The 14,234-nt window shown below is 35.4% G+C and overlaps 1 protein-coding gene across 1 annotated transcript; it reads left to right on the top strand.

Annotated features, from left to right (window-relative positions):
- The first annotated feature begins 9,943 nt into the window (after positions 1–9,943).
- On the top strand, positions 9,944–11,160 carry LOC141843264 (transcription factor JUNGBRUNNEN 1-like). The gene is made up of 3 exons (XM_074731323.1): positions 9,944–10,179; positions 10,247–10,557; positions 10,677–11,160. Exons 1-3 carry the CDS (start codon positions 9,975–9,977, stop codon positions 11,067–11,069), a joined length of 909 nt encoding a protein of 302 aa, XP_074587424.1. The 5' UTR covers positions 9,944–9,974; the 3' UTR covers positions 11,070–11,160.
- Positions 11,161–14,234: the final 3,074 nt, after the last annotated feature.

The raw sequence follows: 14,234 nt of genomic DNA, 5'->3' as shown, positions 1-14,234 counted from the left end.
TTCTTCCTTTATTAGTTTGCTATTCTCATTTTTTTCTCAAACCCCTATTCTAATTTGAGTATCGGAATAGCCACGTCAAGCTCCCATGATTTCCATCTTAATTCTCATCAGAGTATTATAGATATCTTTGATAGTATTCTATCTCTTTAGGACCTTCAATATTACCATCTCTACTGTTCTATCTTACACTTACCAGATCGCAATCTCAGACAGAAATAAATATATGTTTATTTTAATCTTTAATTGATTGGATGAGCTAACTAACTAGTTTCATGTGAATTGTCTCTTGTTCTTAGGTAGGCAAAGTTTAAGTTCCTCCATGATTCGATGGAACCACCATGTGGCATGGCTAGTAGAAAATTCGTTAGAAGGGCAAGTGGGTACAACTACAGTTCTTCTTCTTCTTTTTGATTTTTTCAGCAATTTTAAATAGGAAAACGATAGAAGTCAGTGAAAGAGTTGTTCACTCAATTACCTTGTTTATTATATGAAAGAATTGGTATATTGGATTCCTCGTGAAGTTAGGAAAATATATTCCGTGTAGAGTATTATTCAAACTGTTATGTCTCCATCACAAGCGTAACAATTTAAATTAATTAAAATCATCATTATTATTACAAACACAATTTCGAAATAATTAACCAATTAATTTTGACAATGACAGCGATTTACCTAGCTAAACGGAATCGGCATGATGACGCATTTATGATGTAAATAATTCTTAAGGAAGTTAAGTTTTAGTTGAGCTGTCTCTTTCACGCCAGGATTCAGGATTCTGCTTAGCAGCCTCGCCCCATCTAGATGGCTGGGTTGGGTGGGCCCGCTTGGCTTTTAGCCGGGTCCCACCTTGCCGACGCCGCCGCCGTGCGGTCGTCATTTCTTTCTTCCTTCCCCCGGCCCATCGCCGCCGCGCGTCCTCACCTTTGCTGGAGCACTCAGCGTCACGGATGGCCCCACCGCCGCTCCCGCGAGTGGAGGCGTCGCAGTCCCTTTCGTTTCCGTGCTCATCTTCGTCCCTCTGTTTTTACGACGATTATAGTCCGTCGATATTGAACCTTTGTAAAATTCTTCTTCTTTAGATAAAAAAGAAGTGATTTTTAACAGTCTACTTGTATACGACGCAGGGCTTTTAGGATGAAAGAGTGCAGTGCATCCATTAACCATATTTTCTCTTGGATTGAATTTAGGTTTCGTATGATTTATGAAATTCCACTAAGTTGATTAAGACAACTTCTTGATATGCATGATGCACGCTGGTTTGGACATGGTCTTGTCCACTGACCTTTCTCTTTGAGCAGTGGCATTAAGCAAGTGTGCAAGTTTTCAAGGGCCACTTAGTGCGTAATGTTCAGTCACCATTTTGTGCTGACCAAGATTCCTCCAATGAAGAGGATGAGAAGTTGATAAGGTGTGGGAAACAAACTGAAGCTCCATTTAGTTTCATGCTATTTCTATACCCATGCAAAGTTCTACTATGGGTGAGAAGATTTTTACATGATTAAAGAACTCAAAGAGTCTATTGTGACTTTGAATTTCTTTCACTATTAGTGAACCGAATGTGTTTATCTCATTGTTTTTGTTAGATTTCCAGAGCAAATCATTTCTTTTTTCTGTTTTTTGGTCTTAAAATGAGGATTAGAATTTATTATCTTATAGCCAAAATTCCAGTTGTCTCATTTCAACCTCAAAACCAATAAGTTTACACTTCAACACGAGTTTTCAGATACTCTAATGAAGTCCTTTTCATGCTTAATTTTTTTTATAAACCAAATTAATTGCTACTGAATGAATATTGGTAACTCTCAGTTTCATGTCACAATTCTTCCTGTATAGTTAAAAGTAAGCTAAGATGCATTCAGCTCAGACAACAAAATTTCTGAACAATGTAAACTGTTCTACATTTAGCCATTTGAGAAATTGACTAACTGTTGCTAAATCTATCCAAACCTTGCACCTGTTATATCTCAGATATGATGATTTGCTGGAGAAAAGGTCCAAGGCAGAAAAAATGTATTTATGATCACCTAAAACTGAGTGACACTGGATCACTATTCTTTTCCTGTTTCTTTTACAGATTGAGGTAGGTGATGAAGTAGAGTGCAGTAAAAATGTATTGTTGAACATTTTCACTGCTGCAATTCTTGTTCTTAATAGTCAGTCTTGCTGAACTTTCCAACTAGCTTATAGTATCAACTATTTGCAGGTTGCAATTAAATTCCTGTGCAGTGTCAGTAATCTATGTATTTCATCCTTATCTTTCTCCATGACTCTCACTCAAACCACCATAAACAGTAACTTTTCAGTAAGACAGCAGAACATAGTGATTCCTGGAAACCTTTAGGTTGTCTAGCATTTGGAAGGACAATCATGGATCAGAATCTAACAACTCCAGGAATAATCAGACAGACCAATAAATGATAAAATGTGATATGAACTGCGAGTCGCCCTTCAAGATACTCTTACGTACATATGCCTCTTACTTTTACTTGATCATGTGCATGGCCAATTTGTATATATTATATATTCAATGCAAATTGATGGTGTAATATGTGAATTGCGATGACCTTCTAGATACAACAAAATGAGCAGTTGAAGAAAATAAAGGCTCAGTATTTAAGAGTAGTAGTCATCTTACTGAGAAATATTTGACTCATTGGTTTGTTCATTGAGTCGACAAGTCAATCAATCCGTAGCATACAAGTCAACCAACTAATAGCGTGTTTGAATCTACTAATTATTCTATGCAAGTTTCTTCACTTCATCTACTAGCAATGGTTAAGTTAATTCCTAGTCTTTCTTTAGCTGTTTCCTTCAGGGAGTCTTCAAAAACAACACTCTTGTCGACTGTTCTTTGATGAGCATTGGTAGCAGTCCATTCCCTGATGACTTGTTATTTTTTTTAAACAAAAATTTGAAAAAATCAGTGGAGTCTCAGTATCGGTTCATCTCTGATTGATCATGCCTCCTGTGAAATCAGCTTGGAAGTGTGAATAGTGTTAGGGAGCAGTGACCTTCTAGTGATGTAGCACAAGAGGAGATTGAGTGTTGGACGGTTTCAGAAAAAGAAATCTGGAATAAAATGGTAAAAGGAACATAGAAACTTAGGTATCACGCCTAAAGATTCTTAAGCATCACACTATAGGGAGATTGTATCACACAATCAAAGATAACTCTCAAAACATTGATATCTATTTTATATTTCAATATTACAGCCGTATACATATTTATATTATGACTCAAACAACATAAATACTAGTAGATGGACTCATTGAAAACATAAAGAACTCATAAAGACACATAAGAAACATAAAAGACTCATAGATATGCTATAATTTTTCAAGCATGGGAAATTAAAATATATTAAAATTGTTGGACATTTAATGCTGACTTTTGACTAGTCATTTTAATCCTTTGGAATTGATGAACTTTATATTATTTCCCAAGTAGGTTTATTATCTTCCAAGACATACCAAATTAATAGTGGAGTTTTATAATCTTTATTTCTGTGTTTATAGACTTTTAATGGAGTTTGCCATTTGTTTCCATCAACTCTCCCTGAGTGAGAAAAACTCATCTCTGACGAGTTAAAAGTGTGGAATTTTTATAAAGGTCTCTATTTAGCTGTTTAAATTCATCATTAGTAATTCATGTGCATTTCATTTGATAAGATACTTTTAATAACCGCTTCCATTTTCAAGCATAATCTGATGATCAATTACATCTTCAATGTAGTCTTTCATTGTTTGAAGTGATGGCAAATAAATAATATGTGCATTACTTACCCCTAGCATCTTCATGTCCAGAATATAAAGTGAGATTCTCGATGTTGAAGACATTGCTAATACCCATATCTGCTACTAGCTTAAGGACATAAGCATTAGAGTTAATTTTCTTTAAAACTTTATAGGATCTAACATTCCTTAAATGAAGTTTCTTATAAACTCCTCTTGGATATCGTTCTGGCCTTATACGAACCATAACCACATCGCCTTCTTGAAATTTAACAAACTTTCTTTTTAAATCAGCATGTGTTTTATATCTTTCATTGCTTAGAGCAATTTTTCGCTCGACATCATCATGTATATCTTGATGTGTTAGCTAAAAGCGTCAACTTCGACACTTGGTCTTGCCTCAAATGGTAAAGGAACCAAATCAGTTGGCTTTATAAGAAGCATACCTATAACAATTTCAAATTAATGGGTTGAGTCCAATAGATCTATTCACTGAGCTATTATATGCAAACTCAGTCATAAGAAGAATTTGATCCCATGTGGTAACATGATCTCCAACGAAACAACAAAGTAAATCACCCAAACTTCTATAACGATCTCTATCTGACCATTTGTTGATGGTGAAAAGAAGAAGAAAATTTCAGCTTTTTATTCATCAATTTCCATTAAGTTCACCAAAAGTAGCTTGTGAACTTCACATCTCGGTCAAAAATAATTGTCAATGATAACCCATGAAGGCGAACAACTTCCTTGAAGAAAAGTTTAACAATGTGAACAACATGTGACGTCTTTGAGCATGGGATGAAGTGAGAAATACAGAGTCTTGTCTTTTAATGATTTTAGGCAAACTAAGCACAAAATCCATGCTTAGATCTTGCCATGCTTTGTGTGGCACGGATAGAGGCATATATAAACCAATATTTCTCTTTCTTCCTTTGGATAATTGACATGTGTGATATTGAGAGACAATCATGACCACATCTTTCTTAAGGCTAGGCCAATAGAAATGGTTCAACCATTTCTCTTTCTTCCTTTGGATAATTGGCATGTGTGATATTGAGAGACAATCATGACCACATCTTTTTTAAGGCTAGGCCAATAGAAATGGTCTTCAACCATTGCAATTGTTTTATCCCGTCCAAAATGACATATTGCCCCTCTAGCATATCACTCCCATATCACTTGTTCACAAAGAGAAGTATTATGCAAACAATGTCGAGTCCCCTTAAAGAGATAATCACCATGCAACGAAAAATCTAAGAAATCTCCACGTTGTCCGACAATTAAATTAGCAAATATATTACCATGAAATTAACATATCTCCATAATGGTATGATATTACCCACTTTAAGTCTAAACTCTTATAGTTTTATTTTTAGGCTTTATCCAAAATGCCTCATTTCAATGGAGATATCCTCTATCTTATAAATTCATGATCTTTTCTATGTATTTTCAATGTAGGATTTTGATTGTAATCCCAACAATCCTCCCCTCAAACGAAGGACCACCATACTCCAATCAAGGTCAGCTTGACGTTCGATCTCTTGACCCACCATGCCCTTTTTGCCACGATGTCTAGTTCTCTTGATCTATCAAGACTGCCAGGTATCCGGTCCAACTGACTTACCAAGATTTACCTACCTCGAGAGCTTATCATGAATTTTACTGGGAGCCCCCTACCATTATCCCTCCCCATGGTCCGGGCCTCCCCTACCTTATTTATTTTTTTCTAAGATTTTCCACATGGCTCTACATAGACCATGACTCTGATATCAATTGTTAGAACCGACGAAATCAATATATCTTCACTATGGTATGATATTATCCACTTTGGGCCTAAGTCATCATGATTTTATTTTTGGACTTTACACAAAAGATTTCATTCCAATAGAGATATATTTCATTTTCTCCTTGTATTTTCATTGTAGAACTTTAATTGTAATCTCAACAGTTTCGACTCATTCAACTTCTCACTAAAATATACAATATTAGGATGCCCTTCTTGACTTAATACATCTCTGATTCCGACATTAGATACATCACATGCCACTTCAAAGACCTTTGAAAAATTTAGTAGTCGAAGAATAGGTGCTTCAACCAATCTTTTTCTTACTTCTTGAAAAACTTGTGAAGCTGTGTTGGTCCAAACAAAGGAGTCTTTCTTCATACGATCAGTTATATAAGCCATAATAATGCTGAAATTTTTAATGAAACGCCTATAAAATATTGCTAGGCCATGAAAACTTCTGATTTCTTGTAGTGTCCTAAACTACGATCACTCTTGGATGGCTTTTATCTTATCTGGATCTACCTCTAATCCTCTAGATGACACCACAAAGCCCAAGAATACCACGGAGGAAGTTATAATGGAGCATTTCTTTAAATTTATATAGAGCTTCTCTCTATGAAGAATTCTCATGACTTGTTGGACATGGATAAGATAATCTTCTTCATTCTTGCTGAAAATTAAGATATCATCGAAATAAACAACAAGAAATTTTCTGATATATGGTTGTAGTACATGATTCATAAACGCATAAATGTGTTAGGAGCTTTGGAAAGGCCAAAAGGCATGACAAGTCATTCATAAAGGTCATCTTTAGTCTTGAAATTTGTCTTTCATTCATCTTGGGACCTTATGCGTATTTGATGATATCCACTTTTCAAATCAATTTTTGAAAAAAATATAAGAACCAGCTAACATATCCAACATATCATCAAGGCAAGAAATTGAGAATCGATATTTGATAGTGATCTTATTGATCTCACGACTGTCAATACACATTTGCCAACTATCATCTTGTTTTTATGTTAACAATGCAAGGACAATACGTGGGCTTAGACTTTCCCGACTCTTAGATAACAGTTCTTCCACTTGCTTCTTCAATTCTACATGACCACTTGTATTCATTCTATAGGCCAGTATATTGGGTAGTTGTGAACTTGGCACAAAATCAATAGCATGTTGAATTTTACGCATTGGAGGAAGTTTACTAAGTAATTCTACTCGAACCACATTAGAAAAGTCATTTAATAACATAGTGATTTTCGAAGGAAATAAGGAAGTTTTGGGAGTAGATACTTCTTTAACTTCTTTGATTATAAGAGCATATATAATAGAATTTTCTTTACTCTCCTGTTGAAAATTTTTCTTAGTCAAAATGTGAAGAAAATTTCTACTATTAGAAACATTTTTTGCCTTCTCTTGTTTGTATTTCTTCATTTCAACCGTCTTCATTGGTTTCAATAATATTTTCTTGTTGTTGATCATGAAAGTGTATGTGTTCTTGCCGTAATAATGCACATCTCGATTGTATAGCCAAGGTCCCCCAAGAAATATATGAGTTACTTTCATAGGGATAATGCCGTACCAAATAGAGTCACTATAATTTTCACAAGAAAAAGAAATAAGGCAGCATATGGTTGGAGATGTGGCTGTGTAAGAAGCTTGAGGTGCTCTACCATAGATGTTGAGACAACATTCATACAACTTCCTCCGTCAATAATAACCTTATGTGCTTGATTCCCACAATGCACCAACATCTAAAAAATAGATGTTAGTCACCAATCTTCATCTTCGACTTTTGGAGTAATAAGAATAAGCCTAACAATAGTTGCCAAATAAGTGTCTTCATCTTCTTCCAAATCATCTTCAATATAAACTGCATAATCAAACTAATTTTCATCTCCTTCTCTTTGATTTTCAATAACATCTTCATGCTCTACCATAATATATAAGTTATTTTTAGGACAATTAAGCCATATGGCCCGATTGCTGATACTTGACACATATGTTGCCATTGTTCTTTAACTCAGTTGGTTTCAAAGGAGGTTTAAGTCACTTTGCCGATTACATGAGTTGACAAATCCACCTCTTGCTTGTTGGTTGGTTTCATGAATTCTTTTATTTGTCGTTGAAACTCTAAGTTTCTTACCAAATGAATAACTCAGATACTCCTCCATATCCAAGGCAAATTGGAAAGCTTGTTTAGGTTGTAAATTTGTTGTCTTAATAATTCTCTTTGGATTTCAAACCTTAATCCAACTTTAAACTTTGCAAGAGTCTGTCTAGGATCTTCAACAATTTGGATCTTGGTCTTTAACTCATTAAACTTCTGCATACTCAACTACAAATAAATGATTCTGTTTTAAATTAATAAGTTGATCACATAATTTGTCATAGTAATTTGTAGGCAAATACTTCTCTCGTAGTTTAGCTTTCATCTCCTGGAATTGATTGTTGCCCTAATCTTCTTATATCTGCTTCAACACCAATCCACCATATCTTTGCTAAACCCACAAGCTTCATTCAAGCAAACCTTACTTTTGATCATCTGACATGTCGTACCAATCAAAGTATTCTTCTATTGTTGCAAGCCAATCAACAAATAAAGTGTGGTTCACTTTTCCTTCGAAATCTGACACATCAGTTCAAACCTTCTTTGTGATATCACCAATAGTATCTTGGTAATTATTTTTTGCTTCAAGAAATCCTCTAGCCCACTCAAAAAGAGGTAGTTATTGTTGAGGTGTTGGAAACCCTTTTTGAATCACGTTGTTGTTTACTTGAAATGTTTCTCCTGGTTCTCCTTGGGCTTGATCACCTTTAGATTGAGAAATCATAGCTTCAACACCATTTAGACGAATTCGCATGTCATCAAGTTGTTCCATCACACAAATAAGTATCTCATCACGTTGATTATCAGTCAATTTTCCTTTAAAGCTCCTCCCCGATGTTGTAGATCAACATGTTAACTTAGGCTCTGATACCAAATTGATGTAGCACAAGAGGAGATTGAGTGTTAGATGGTTTCAGAAGTAGAAATCTAGAATAAAGTGATAAAGGAATGCAGAAACTTACGTATCACACTTAAGGGTTCTTAGGCATCACACCATAGGAAGATTGTATCACACAACCAAAGATAACTCTCAAAACATTAATATCTATTCCATATCCCAACATTACATTACATATTTATATTAAGACTCATAAAGTACTCAAACAACATAAATATTAATAGATGGACTCATTGAAAACACAAAGAACTTATAAAAACACATAGGAAATATTAAAAACTCATAAATATATTATAATTTTTCAAACATGTGAAATTAAATTATATTGGAATGGTTGGACATTCTTCAATCCTTTGAATCATCTTTTAAGATATGCCAAATTAATAATGGAGTTTTAGAATTTTTATTTATGTGTTTATAGACTTTTAATTAATAGAGTTTGTCATTTGTCTTCGTCATCTAGTCTCTTCTGAGGGCCACCTTAGCTTCTCATGTCTGGTTGAACAATAAGCAACCAAGCTTAGTGCCTTCACACATGGTCAATTGGGTTGAATGTGATCAAACCGATCGAGTTGACTGGACCGCCAAACTATTGCTTCTAGTTAGATGAGCTTTGCTTTGAAATACAAAGTCGTGCATGGGTTCGTGTCATGGTTGACATAGCCTAAGATTGAATTGTACTAGAGTGATCTCGAGAGTAGACACAGGTCAACATCCAACAACAACACCAAGTTCCGTTCAGGGATTGACCCATTCCTCTCCTCTCGAATCGGAATATTCACATTTTTTTCATGTTTTCGTTGCTCAAATTCACATGACGTCCCAATTTATCGCTACCATAAATTCCTTAATCACTTCTCTTTTGTGTTTAAATCAATGTGCACATGCATGTATACCATTTGGTTGGATAGATGAAAGGTTTCATCTAGTCACATATACTCGTGAAAGAATCCATTTATATTCATTCCATAAAATATACAAATCAATAACAAAAAAAAAAATCAATAAAGTAAATAAGGTATCATAGTTTTATGGGGTTTTATAAAATTTAACTCTATTTTTTATTTAAATAAATAAAAATATTATATTTCAATTCGAATAATTAATTACTGAGCAATAATATTTATTGAGGTTTACGTACGTTGGCTACGTGGCTCGCTCGCCGTTCATAGACGTCAAACTCGACGCGATGTCTCCCCAGACCGAATTTTAAATTCCCTCACGCATATCACGCCATTCTTCTCTAAATATTTCGAAAATTAAACACGTCGCGAATTTAATATTTTTTTACTGCCTCACGCTGCTTTCAATTCTTAATGAATTCCACCATCAAATTTGCTTCTTTTGAATCTCTAGCTTTTTCTATATAATTAAGATCATCGGAGACAAACGGGAGTTGCTACGACGTACGGTCGATCGATCGCCCTATCGATCGAGCGGGAGAAGATGAAAACAGAGAATGAGATGGCGGCGCCGCCGGATGCGGCGGAGGAGGAGGAGGACGTGATGCTCCTCCCCGGATTCCGCTTCCACCCCACCGACGACGAGCTCGTCGGCTTCTACCTCCGGCGGAAGGTGGAGAGGAAACAGCTCAGCGTCGAGATCATCAAGGAGATGGACGTTTACAAGCACGAGCCATGGGAGTTGCCGAGTAAGTTCGATGGTTGATTAACAATTGCTCATGCGATTAAAGTTAATTAGTTGTATGTATCGAGCAGAGTTTATGATCACGTCGGGGGAGAAGGAGTGGTACTTCTTCTGTCGGCGAGGAAGGAAGTACCGGAACAGCGTCCGGCCGAACAGGGTCACCGGCGGCGGCTTCTGGAAGGCCACTGGAATCGACCGGCCCATCCAATCCTCCGGCCACTGCATCGGCCTCAAGAAGTCACTCGTTTACTACCGCGGCCACGCCGGGAAGGGCACCAAGACCGACTGGATGATGCACGAGTTCCGCCTTCCCGGCGCCGGCGACAAATCCGGCGACGCCACCACCACCACCACGAAGAACGCCGCCAACCTACAAGAATCGGTAAGCTTTTCTTATTAGTTTTTTTAATATGTAAATAATTTTAGACAATAACTTTATGAAAAACATAATTGCTCACACTTAATTTCAGCTCGAAATTAAATTAAATGATCGTTTTCCAGGAAGTTTGGACGATCTGCAGAATCTTCAAGAGAAGCTCTTCCTACAAGAAGCAGCCGAACAGTTACAGGACGTCCACTCCGACGAAGTCGCTTCCGGAATCCAGCAGCGTCACCAACTGCTTCGATCCCGTCGACGACTACATGTGCTGCACCTCCTCCGGCGGCAGCGGCTCGGCGGCGGAGCTTCTCCTTCAACGTCACAAAAACCCCGACGCCCTCCTCCAAGTGGACGTGAGCGGCGGCCATGGCGCCCAATCTCTCTTTCCGGCGACGGCGAGCTCCGGTAGTAATAATTCGGAGATGAGCCCGAGCTCGAATGACTTCATGAGTGACAGCATCTGGGACGAGCTCGGCAGGATTTCCGAGTTCTTAACCGACGACGGAATATTCTAACTCATCCGATCGACGACTGCGGATACGCCACGCCATCGTATGCACTTGAGATCCAGAATGCAATATCTAATAATTGCCGGAGATTTTTTTTTTAAAAGACAGATTTTTCCCCCCAAGATATATATATATATATAGTTTGTTTTGTTCTTCTGAGCGTCTTCTCTTGGAACTCTTGAGCGACTCGTGAGCGCACGAGTCGCCCAACGTGGAGATGCCGACGTGGCTGGAAATTCCCTCCGCGCGCTCGTAGCAATCCAAAAGCAGAAAACAAAAAAACCCTCCGCGCGCTCCCGTGGCAAGCAAAACCCCTCCTCTTCTCGCGATTCCGCTCCCCCCTCTGCACTCTTCTTCCTCAGCGCCTCTCTTCTCCCTCTGCTCGAGTTAGTTCTCCGTCGCTCTCGAGTTAGTTCGCCGTTACTCTCGGGTTTGTTCGTCGTCGCCTCTGCTCGTCCTCTTCTTCCTTTGCTCCCATTTCCCTCATCCCGTCCAGAACCCTAAACCTTCTGCTCGCCGCCGCACCCCCAAAAGGCCCAATGTGAACATTGGGACCTTCTTAAACTTTGGTTGAAATAAACTATTGAACATTGAATGAAAGCTCTTGTGATTCACTCTCTTCAAAGTACATATAACTTTATCTTAACATTTATGTCAGTTCTTATTTCCGTTTTAGTGATTGTCATGGAAAAATGAATTCCAATGCTCAAAGTTCTACGGTAAGAAATATTATGTACCACAGTTAAATTATCAAGAATGTGTTATTATTACGTTATTTTCCTTATTTGTCTCCTCAATGGATTTAATTTTATATATAGGATAAATGTATGAATCTAAAAAAAGCAGTTAAATCAATTCAATTTATGTCTTACAAAAATTTGTGCATAATCACTTTTCCAATAGCCTATGTAATTTAACACCTCATTTGAGCAGTCGTATAAGTTGGCTCATCCAAGTAGATAAATAGTGAAGATTTATCACCATTTAGAACCATTTGTTTCAGATTGCATTGGTTCGGCATTTAACGTGATATATATATATATATATATAAATATATAATCGCTAATTTGTTGAAAAGAATCGATCATATCGATCGGGAAATTGATCCATATTTCTTCACTGATAGGACTTAATTTTAATATTTTGTATAAATATTGCTAGGTCAGTTGCCATTAGGAGGGATGAAATAGACACCTGCAAGTGGTGATAAAAAAAATAAGCATCAGTAGGAAGAGTTAACAGTAGATGAGATGGTTAGATTCTTCAATGACAGATATCTAGAGTTCAAAATTAAATTGTAATAATTTTATAAAGATGTTTTTTTAAATGGGTAGTGGATCAATGAACACTGTTTGTCAGGTTGAGTCATCATCTTCGCATCTCGATTTATTCTGAAATCGGTAGAAAATTTTTATGGAGTTAAACTAGTCGGTAGAAAACTTTTATAGGATCAGATTAGTCGGTAGGAAACTTTGCTGGTGCCAACTTAAAAAAAAGTTATATAAATTAATAGTAATTAGTAAAGATATATCATCAATGGTTGTACATGATCAATTTCATAATATATATTCGCTCGTGACAATTTTAATTAATATTGACTCTCATTTTTGTGATTTTATGAATAAATTTAATATATATATATATATATATATATATATATCCATCTTAATTGAATCATATTAATCTAGTAACATATATATATATATATATATACTTGTGAATAAAACTATGTGGAATAAATAATTATTCCTAAATTAAATCATATTAATTCATTTTCATTTAAGAAAATTATTCTAGCTTTATTTAAACATATCTCAATCTTTTATTATTATAGTATCTTACATTTAATTAATTAGAAAATTATTCTTATGGCTTTATTTCGAGCCTAAACATATCTCAATCTTGTTCATTATTATTAAATAAATAAATAAATAAATATATATATATATATATATATTATTTATTATTATATATTAACGAACCAAGTTATCGTTTAACTTTTAAACGAGCTATATCGATATAACTTTAAAACGAGCCTTTTCCCGAGCTCGAGCCGTTCACGAACTATTTATCAAACCTTTCAGTTAACTTTTATATTCTCCCAGCACATAAAAATTGCTCTCTCCCATCTCCTTTATTATTTCCTTTCTATCAAGACTCATTATTCTTCTCACTTAAGAAGTTTTTTTCTACTGTTATTTATTTACTTTCCATTTATTATCCTTCCTTTGTTCTCTTGCCATAACTCTATAGACTTTATTAATGCATACCATTGTAATAATGGAGGCTTTACTTTAATCACATCCTAAGAATTGTTTTGCTATACCTTCATGGCTTCATATCTTGTCCAGTTTATACTATCGACCACAAGCTCATTTGGCTGATGGATTTGCATACCTTTTGGCTGATAGATTTCTTATTCGGCATTTCTGATTTCTCTTTGTTTTTGTTTTCTTCCTCTTTGGTGCTTCATTTTCCTCTTCACTCATTTGCTTCTTTAATTTGTGTGCATAGTTTATTAATTTTAAATTTCTCAGATCTTTATCTCTTTGTTTTTTAATGATTCAATTTTTTCATGAATTAAGGAGATCATCATATTAAAGTTATTAATTTATTATTGTTAATATTGATCAAAATCCCTTGCACCAATAATCTTTTCTTATTTTATTTATCTTAATTTACATGAACACCACAATCATTCAAGATTCTAATCTAAAAGTTATATAATTTAGTTAATATAATGATTAACAAATGCAGAACAGTTATCTAAAGTTGATGAACAATTCATGCTTATAATTATTAGAAGATATATTTTTGTAAGTTCCAAACGTTTGATCTCTTGGAAGAATTCGACCATTGCATATTAATTAAACTCTAAAATTTGAATATATGAACACTTTCAGAATAGCTGAATATCCCTAATACATTATCAAGTCTTAAAACTTCCTATGCTAAATATAAAAATTAAGATTAGGAAGTCTCTTCATGTGATCATGTGGACGTATACTTAACACTCGCGTGTTAATTAATTTATAATATTTTCCACTAAGCTATTGATGCATATATATAATACTATCACAAATTAAAACAAATTCAAAAAGATTCTAGAAAAGCATAATATACAATTAGCTAAAGTATTGAAGATGTTGATGGCATTTGAAGAAAGCTGGT

The sequence above is a fragment of the Curcuma longa genome, chromosome 12, assembly GCF_044706935.1.
Source record: "Curcuma longa cultivar G26 ecotype Majalengka, Jawa Barat chromosome 12, ITB_CL_G26_1.1, whole genome shotgun sequence".
In the NCBI taxonomy this organism is placed as follows: Eukaryota; Viridiplantae; Streptophyta; class Magnoliopsida; order Zingiberales; family Zingiberaceae; genus Curcuma; species Curcuma longa.
Note: the sequence above shows the minus strand (reverse complement) of the source record. Positions and strands in the feature narration are given on the sequence as shown.

What these genes read in the sequence shown, in the direction of transcription:
- LOC141843264 (XM_074731323.1), top strand. Translation starts at nt 9,975, where the DNA reads ATGAAAACAGAGAATGAGATGGCGGCGCCGCCGGATGCGGCGGAGGAG. An exon ending in CGAGCCATGGGAGTTGCCGA is followed by an intron (nt 10,180 to 10,246) that starts GTAAGTTCGATG and finishes TGTATCGAGCAG; the next exon opens with AGTTTATGATCACGTCGGGG. An exon ending in CCGCCAACCTACAAGAATCG is followed by an intron (nt 10,558 to 10,676) that starts GTAAGCTTTTCT and finishes ATCGTTTTCCAG; the next exon opens with GAAGTTTGGACGATCTGCAG.